General features: G+C 36.3%; 1 protein-coding gene across 2 annotated transcripts in view; it reads left to right on the top strand.

The window, feature by feature from the left end:
* Positions 1-1,882, top strand: part of LOC107556564 (borealin-2-like) — a 3,680-nt gene extending 1,798 nt beyond the window's left edge. Inside the window, exons 3-9 of one of the 2 annotated variants that reach the window (XM_016239704.1) lie at positions 37-77; positions 176-227; positions 449-519; positions 596-645; positions 1,468-1,534; positions 1,610-1,693; positions 1,782-1,882. In XM_016239704.1, coding sequence (XP_016095190.1) covers positions 37-77; positions 176-227; positions 449-519; positions 596-645; positions 1,468-1,534; positions 1,610-1,693; positions 1,782-1,832 — 416 coding nt within the window. In that variant the 3' untranslated portion in view covers positions 1,833-1,882. The remainder of the gene's footprint in view (positions 1-36; positions 78-175; positions 228-448; positions 520-595; positions 646-1,467; positions 1,535-1,609; positions 1,694-1,781) is intronic. The other variant, XM_016239703.1, reaches the window with a different exon arrangement.
* The last annotated feature ends 7,589 nt before the right edge of the window (positions 1,883-9,471 follow it).

Below are 9,471 nucleotides of genomic sequence, written 5' to 3'. Positions count from 1 at the left end.
TAATTATTAGTATTCATAATCTATAATGTTTTTCAGACGATGACCCGTCTGTGGGAGAGGTCACTATGGCACTCATGGTAAAATAATGATTTTGCTGCTCTGGTGTTCGCTTAAGGTAACCGCACCACTCAAATTGGTTCCGGTGGTTGTTTTCGTTCTTTTTCTTTTCTTTTAGTGTGCGTCTCCAGAAATTCACAAACCCCTATCTCGAAAACCAAGCAAAAAAGGTTTGAGGCAACTTATTAATTCATGCGTTAAATGTAACTTCAATTCTTTTAAGGTTAGCTTTCATTTTTTTTTCTTTTCGTTTTTTTTTAATGCTTTATTAATTCAATGCCACAAGAACATGAGGTATTACATATTCACATTATCAAATTAACATTATTAGCTGCCAGAGGGGGGAAAAAAGGAAGAAAATTACATAAAGTTCAATGCTTTATTCTTTTAGGTTTAAATGCCACAGCAGGCCAACAAAGGTCATCGGGTCAAAACAAGGCTGCTGCAGTGGAAGGCCCAAAGGCACTGATCCTCTATTTGTTTAGTCATCTTTGTGGGTGCCTAATTTCAATTTTACTTATGAGCCTTGTCATCACAGAAACCTGCTAAGGAGACCCTACACAACAACAAGAGCACTGGAAGCATGAGGTAAACTTTTGTCATGTTTTGCTTTTCTGACACTTCTGGTCTTAAAAAAAAAGAAAAAAGAAAAAAAACAGTTACACTTGCAATCTTCGTGACCGCCACAGGAAATTAATCTTAAAATGAAAATATGAAAACAAAAATTCAAAGCAGTTTTTTTTCTCTTAAAATCAGATGAAGTATAGTAGTTTTTAATGATAATTAAATATCCAAATGCAAAACCTAATAATGTTAAGTCTGAAAAAAAAAACTAAAAGCAACTGGGGAATACACGGCTCTCTTTATACAGGGCTGTACAGGCATCTGGTGGTTACACCATGATATTATATATGATTTGCTTTATTTCTCTCACCAGATGTCACCAATCTGCCTTTGATTGCATTCCAAATGCCTTTGCTGTATTCTTAACTTTGATAAAGAATATCTCTTTGGTTTTGAGACTTTAGTCTTTGCAACTTCAGGGATCTTATCTATGCACAATCAGCTTGTAACACTCCAAAGAGAAAGCAAAACTTGAAATCGCATCATATGACCCCTTTAACTTAAACTGTTAATTGAAAATATGAACTTATTTTTTAGTATTTGTATTTTTCTGCAGTGTGGGGAATATTGTCTAGTAGCATGAAGTCATTTCAAAATATTACTTTATTATTTTTATTATTGTTTTAAAGCTAATTCCTTATGGTCTGATAGTGTTTATCAATTTTGATCCCTCTTTACTCTCATTGACAGGTGTGCATCAACTATTAGTGCAAAAATTACCCAAGGATAAGTTTCTTTTTAGAAGTGGATTGTGACTAAAAATGCTGTTTTTCTTTGAACTAACAGACAAACGAGTCGCTCCGTCGGTGATGAAATGATGGCTACAGCAACTATAGTAACTTCCCATGGAGAAGTGAGTTTGTGTATATCGCGACGTTTATTTTGCTCCATATAGCATTCATCAATGATCCTTTCCCACCTTTTCAAGACGCTGTTCCTTTCTGAAGACAATAAAGATGACATCAATGTCGAGTTGCTTGATGCGGCTGTAGATCAGATGCGAAAGATCAAGGTGAGCAGTTTAAAACCTGCATAATTTCAAGTGGCTGCTTAAAGAGGCACTGAAATGTAGCATAACCCGACATTTGTGATCTTTACAGGATCTAATGGACTATCTGTGTAACAAAGTGGGCCTCAATAACACACGCTGATGCTTTTTAATTACATCAGCTGCAGCTAGTGTTTAATCCTTTTTAAATGTAAATAAATAAACTATTGTAAAGAAATGCAATAAAGTGATTTGTTTATAATTTTGTCTGACATGCAATGTGATTGCCTCCCACCCAAGTGATGACTTAAAGCAACTTCGTTTAGCACTGCTGATTGTTTGCTGTAACAAATCAGACATTTTCAGTTGTGCTATTAGTGGTTGTCGGTGTCATGTAGGATTTCTTATATTAATTGAAAAGACTTGTATGCTATCATACTTTTAACACTAGATGGCGTTAATTTGCTTATGCACATTATCCTACTGTGCAGTTGCCCAGGGTTGTTATAGTGAACTAAAACCATACATTTGTTACTTGAAAATTAAATCAAGGTTAGCTGAAATATAAAACTTATTTCAGCTACATTTATCTTTTTCGTTTAGTTTAACTTGATGTACTAAAATTAAACTATATACGTTAAAATTATAGAATTACAAAAAGAAATTGCTAAAACTTTAAAATGAAAAATATGAACTAATATTATCACCATACTAAAACACCACTGCTCAGTACAGCCGTTGAAATGTCATTGTTTGCATTTTTTTTTATAATTTGATCCATAAATTTACATTCTTTTCATATATCGTTATCTTAAGATTATTAATTAGTGTTGCTTTGAAAGCGTAGCATCACTATATGTGCATAACTCATCCCGCACTGTTTGTGCTTTTGATTAATGGTAGTTATTACTTTAACTGTTGTGTGGAGGCTTAGTGAGTGCCACCAGAGGCCCCTGGGGGCCCCAGCTATATCTTGTGACAAAGATCGAGTGGGCTCTTTTCTTGGGAAATCTTCACTTTGGGTGGTGTTTTTTTTTATTTTTTGCTTTAAAATGTTGAATATGAATAATAGCTATTTCATTTAGATGATTATTGCTGTAGTTAACTCTTGAGTTTGATAATGTCGTTCCCTCACATAAACTACATTTCCCAGCCGCCCGCTGTCGCTGCACGTAGCAGTCACATTGCGGCTCGTGCAGGAATGGTGCTGAGGCAAATACGCACGAGCGCATCACAGCCTTACGGCAACACCCCGCTCGTGCATGCGCCCGCAACGCTGCGCACTACGTTTATTACCGATTTTACAAGACACAACAACGACTTGGTGCGAGGGCTCATTTCTCGATTTTATTAATTTTTTTTAAATAACTCCCCTCGTTGGCTCGAGCACTTGTGCACCGGGCGATTGAAAGATGTACGGAGCGCGCTGATGGCTGAGCGTGAATAACGATCTGGAGACATCCATGACATTGGACTCTGAAAAGGTCTGCGGATAACAATGAGCACCGGTGAGTGTGCTGGGACTGCATCGCGTATACTAATCTCATTACCTAAAAGCCCGCAGATTTGTCTGTGTCTGTAGGCTACTGTACGCGGCAGTCTGGTTCCACCCACCTATCCACCAGCGCTCATTATGTGCAGTGCATCCCTGTTTTATGGAAATACGTAATGTCAAAGGTGCAGAGAGGTTGTCTCTTTTGTTTTACGTGTGATGTGTAGCGTGGTCAGGTGTTCAATAAAGCCACAAGAGCCCATTGGTGACCTGCAGCAATTATTGCTAAGGGTCTTAAGGGATATGCTGCATTGGGCTTATTTTATTTTGGGAAAACTAAAAACTATTTTTTCCCCCCCTAAATCTCAAATCTGAAAGATGCTAAAACATTCAAATTAAATCAAGTGCATAGGCACGCTTTACCTGTTTTAGGAGCTCTGGTTCACTATGTGTAGTTTAAGTTAAAAGTCAGGGTGTTCGGCAGAACAGCTGATAATTAGAAGGATAATCCGCAATATCTCTGGTATTAGCTGATTTTGCTGTCAAAGTGGTCAATATCTCTGACCTTGATCAATATTGTCTGTAGTTAAAGGCTTTTTATGTGGGGAATGATGTTCTGTGACCTCGATTCCTGGGTTGCATTTCCCAAAAGCATCGTAATTCCAAGTAGACCGGTGAGACGTTGGTGCCAGTTCTGTTATTTATGTGGTGTTATTCTGTCAGGTTCATGAAATGGTTGCTTAATTTGTTCCTCCTCCTTACTTTCAGGTCAGCATATTTTGTGCCAGAAATTCGCCTCGTGTGAATCTGACTGATGTAATACCAGAGCACTAAATCATCATGGGAGCGACTTTGGAGTGAGGCTAGTACATTAGGGCAGTTCTCAACTAGGTTTAGTTCAGGATGCAAACTATTTTTATATCGGGCATGAAGTGCTGTCCCAACACTGTTTCAGATGTATTATTTATAAAAAAAAAATTCTGAACAAAAGTAAACAAATGTTCTTAAAGAGAAAGATTGAAAGTAAGCAAGAGTTTACAGCATGAAACCCTTTGCAATTGGCACAGATTTTTCCCATTTGCAGGTGCACTATTTATAATAAGTTTGGGTTGTGTATTATATTTTTATATTGCATAATTTTGTTCATAAATTTTTCATTGTGCATGCATTTATATTAAGGTGTCTTTGAGTTAAGGCTGCTCTGTGCCTGCTCAAAATTAGGTGCAATGCCAAACCGATCTCACGGCAATCGTACGTATTTTATGAGGTGGCTAATTCGTATGAATTCATACGACCTCACTTGTAAGAATTTGTGTGGTTTTGTGAAAAATCGTACGTATTTTATGAGGTGGCGAATTCGTACGAAGGACCACCCCTAACCCCGCCCCTTAACCTACCTCTCACAGAAATGCAAGGTCGGATGAATTAGCCACCTCGTAAAATACTTACGAATTGAGATAGCATTGGCAATGCTGTATAAAAGCCAGTCTATGTTGATCAGACCCACCTCAGCCCCAGTATCAAAGTATTTCCTGTCTAAATGCATTTATGCCACTGCTTAGCAGTATTAAAGAATGTGTGAAAAGACACATAAATGCCACTTCAGAAGCGCTCCTGTGCCACCTTTGCAGTGTAGATTTTTCATTAATGACAGATGAATTTGCGGTGAAGTACTTAGTTTGATTAGTATTTTGCTTTTTGTCATCAACCGTAAAAGATGTGAATTTTTCCTTTTTAAAAGTTGATAAACCTATTTATTTTGCTTTTCAAACTATGCATGATTTTGCAGTTAGTTGCGACCCACCAGGTGAGAACTGCTGTATGCAAGTTAAGACTTCTGCTATGAAATCTTAAAGAGATTTACAGATTTTGGCTCTTTGCAGAAACTGCAGACTGGATGCAACATTTTTGCAGCTGTTGGAAGTAAATAGAGAAATAGCTGGTGATATCACTCCTGCTACAGTAAGTCCCTGAGAAACAGGCTCTAGCAATTAGCCCTGAAATCTAGAGTGGGCCTGTGACATTTTCCTTGTCCTGGTTTTATTGGTACTGACTGTGAGAGGAATGGCCTCCAGCTTATTCATCAAACTCTAGCTACGGTAGGGTTAAAATAAGAAGGCTCATTTTTCATATAACGTGGAAGCTGTTTTCAGCTGTCTAAGGTGCCATTCTGACCTGCTGAAATCAGAAAGGAGACACAAATTGGATATCGTGTGTAAGAGAAAGTATTTGAAATGTACACCCTTGCCTTCTGCATGAACCCTGCTGGTTTTGTTAATTGAGCCTTGGATGGATGCATGCTGGGAGAATGCCATTTCATCATCAGCAAGTGTGTTTGAGGGGCATTTCAAGAACCGTATCGGTTGTATTTAATACACTTGTGCAGCATACTTTTTATTTTTTTTCCTCTCTCTCCATCACGTTGGCTGTCATATAGACCTTAGTCAGGGTAGCGCCGTATTTAATTGTTGACAGGAGTGAAATTGAGGCTGTGAGGGCAGAAGGGATTTAACAACATAACGATTGTTCAGCTGACGAAATGTCTTTGAGAAAAAAACATCCTTTAGACAACAAACTCCATAAAACAGTATTGAAAATTTTGATTTGGTGAAAATTGCATGATATAGGACCTTTTATACACGATGTGCCATTGTATGCGTATCCCTCACTGCCTCGTTTTCATCTGTTAAATTCAATATCACGTCTAACTTGACGAAGGTCTATGGGTCATTTGATGTGCATCAATGTGTCTGCTCAGAATACTTGGTTAATATTGTGCGTTTTAGATTTTCTCACAAACAGGTTTTCTGTGGGTCTTAAAAAGGCCCTTCCACAAAGTAAGGCCTTTACAAGGTCTTAAATCAGAGCAGACATTCTTAAATTCTCTTGCATTCATGCACTGCAAAAAATGAACAGTATTTTTGTTTTCCAACACAAAGATTTGTAAATGAAGTGTTTATGCTTAAAACAAGATAAATGTCTGTGGGGTATGAAAAATTTTCTCTTTTAAATAAGTTGATTTTTCGGAGCCCATTGGCGGATATTTGTTCTCGTTACAGGCATAAACTCAAATAAATTTAACAAAGCAAGACTTTTTATTTTATTATTTTGCTTCTCAAGCAAATTAATCTTGATTTAACATCTTTAGACTTGTATACATTTCCCTTTTTTTATTATTAATGTCATAATGTGTTTTTTTTCTATTATGTATTATTTTCAGTTATAAAATATGACTCATAATTTACACAAACGTGTACGTATAAGTTATTGGAAGATGTTATGTTAACCTGTCTTTTAGTCAAACCCTTTCTGCAGTCAGACCGTTAAAGGGGTCCTATTATGCTTTTTCACTTTTTTAATTTTAGTCAGAGTGTAGTGTGTATGTTTGGGCATAAAAAAGATCTAGAAAGTTACAAATCTCAAAGTCTACTCCAAAGGGAGATATTTCGTTTTTTAAAAATCCATTTTCAAGAACTACAACAAACGACTCGTTTGGACACCAGCGTTTGGTTTCCGGGCTTTGTGATATCACAAAGCGGCTCATTGGAATATCATTACAAATAATTCCCGCTTACAGAAATTCGAATGGTTGGGGGGTGGGGAGGGGCGAGGTTGTGAGCATTTTCCTTTTCATTTTACATTTACATTTTCATTATTTTATTGAACATAGCTCTGCTAAATAAAGTACTGCTGAATCAGTGTTGTTGAACAGATTGCATGTCACCCCAGATGGAGGTTCATCTGGTTTGATCAAATTTTGTTGCCAGCTTATTCGTGAAATACCAAAACAATGTCAACCCACAAGCAATTTGCATGCATGCATGATTACTCTTTCCTTCATTTTCTTTTTTAATGTGTATAAATATATCTTCAGATTGTCATTTTTTTCTGAACAAGCATGCCTCTCATCCCAAAAGTCAAGCCAGAAACATCAGATCTCAAAAATAAATGTTCTTTAATGGTAGTTTTAATTTGGTTCAGCAAAAAGCATCTTGTTGAACTGCTTTGTGATGGGTAAGGTTCTTGAATTGGCTCTCTGGTTCTTATTTGCAGATTTAAAAACGATGCTCCAGTTTATGTGTGTGTGTGTGTGAGGCTCAGAAATTAAGTTTTCCATTAAGTGACAATTATTGCCCCAGAAATTGATTTTCAAGGCCATTTTTTTTTACCTTTTGTATGGGCAATTTTTCGGATTATCTAATTAAATGTATCTGTGTTGTCTTATGTCAAATACGTAAATGTAAATAATTTCAATAAATCAGAATATACTGTAGACTTGCCACTAAAATGTCAAATGGCATTTTTACACGCAGAGGTGGAACAGAAGCTGCATCTGATCTGACGTGATGTTTATTTACACAGACATTTATTGCTGCTCCAACGTGGTGTGCATTAAGTATATACAAATTATTCTAAAATTAAATAATTATGCTACACAGACTAAACCAATTCAGAACATTTATGATTTTTTTTTTTTTGCGTTTCAAAAGCAAGACTTTATATTGGTTTTCTTAGTAGCATGAAGAACAAAAGTTTATTTAAACTAGGAAAGAATTATCTACAGAAAGCAAGCAAAGAACGTTTCCATCACTGAAGCGGTCGATAGACTTACATATCTCTGATTGGCTACTGCATTCATACACTTAACAGAACTGAGTGTGATTGGCTATAATGCTCAATTATTAAGTAAAAGAAATCAACGTGAGCAGATCTAAGTGTAATGCGATACTTTCACATTTCACTTTAATCATAACTGTGGTTATGTTTAGTTAAATAGTTTTTTTGCCAACTGAGCTTATCTTAAATTTGGCTCAGTGGTAGAGCATTGTGTTAGCAGCGCAAAAGGTCGTGGGATCAATCCCAGGGAACACACATACTGGTATAAAATGTAAATACTGAATGCACTGTAAGTCGCTTTGGATAAAAGCGTCTGCTAAATGCATAAATTTAATTTAATTTTATTTTGGTGTCTTTTTTTCCCCCCCAAAGCCCTGGTTAATTTCTGGGCCTGGTGTGTGTGTGGTGTTGTTGATGTATCTTTGGCTTGGAATGGAATGTTACAGCAGAGTGTGATGATTCTCTACCCATCACCCCTTTCATCCTGCAATGGTAACCCGAAGAGTGCTGAGGTTATGGGGACAAATCCAGAATGTAGCGTCCCTGTGCTAAACGGATAGGTCAGGTCTGGTTTTACTGGCAGTCAGTGTTCTCAGCTTAGGAGCTGTAAAACAACAGAAAGATGGGCTATTATTGTTTTTTGTTTTTTGTTTTTTTGTATGTTTTGGTTAAAATTAAAAGGAAAACTGCAGTGAAAATCTCTGTGAAATCGGAACTCAAACTACAGTAATATTTTTGTAATACAATGTTTTTTTTAATAACTTAATAGATTTTTGCTAAAATAATGATTGTTACCAGACAGGTTTTAGAACACTCCCCTGACTGCTGTTAGTTGCTCAAACAGATAGGCCTGCCATACTTACACCATTGGTTGAACCAGTGTTACTGTGTCATGTAGGGATGCATTTTTCATACAATGAGTTACATTTTCCATGTAACTCATGGCTTTTATTAAAATAGTACAGTGTATTTAAAAAAATAAAAAGAATGATCACAAAACCGTAGTAACTTCACAAATCCATTGTTCGAACTACAACTTCTAATTAATCCGTTTTAATTTGAATTAATGTTAAATTTAGCAGTAAATAGTGAACATGACTACTGCAATATTTTTGTTCTCTGCTTCTGCTCTTTATTTCAAGATGTTTGATTCAGTTGCTGCTTCCCTCACATCATCTTCAGGGGTTCCCCATAGTTCTAGAGCACATTTGCACATGCGAAAAAATGAAAAAAATGTTGCTTTCATTCTCTTGACAAACTAAAAAAAAAAAGAATTTTTATGTGTGTGTATATATATACAGTGGGTACGGAAAGTATTCAGACCCCCTTAAATTTTTCACTCTTTGTTATATTGCAGCCATTTGCTAAAATCATTTAAGTTAATTTTTTTTCCTCATTAATGTACACACAGCACCCCATATTGACAGAAAAACACAGAATTGTTGACATTTTTGCAGATTTATTAAAAAAGAAAAACTGAAATATCACATGGTCCTAAGTATTCAGACCCTTTGCTCAGTATTTAGTAGAAGCACCCTTTTGATCTAATACAGCCATGAGTCTTTTTGGGAAAGATGCACAAGTTTTTCACACCTGGATTTGGGGATCCTCTGCCATTCCTCCTTGCAGATACTCTTCAGTTCTGTCAGGTTGACACAGCATTGTTGACATTTTTGCAGATTTATTAAAAAAG

This window comes from Sinocyclocheilus grahami, unplaced genomic scaffold (assembly GCF_001515645.1).
Source record: "Sinocyclocheilus grahami isolate Dianchi unplaced genomic scaffold, SAMN03320097.WGS_v1.1 scaffold573.1, whole genome shotgun sequence".
Lineage (NCBI taxonomy): Eukaryota > Metazoa > Chordata > Actinopteri > Cypriniformes > Cyprinidae > Sinocyclocheilus > Sinocyclocheilus grahami.
Note: the sequence above shows the minus strand (reverse complement) of the source record. Positions and strands in the feature narration are given on the sequence as shown.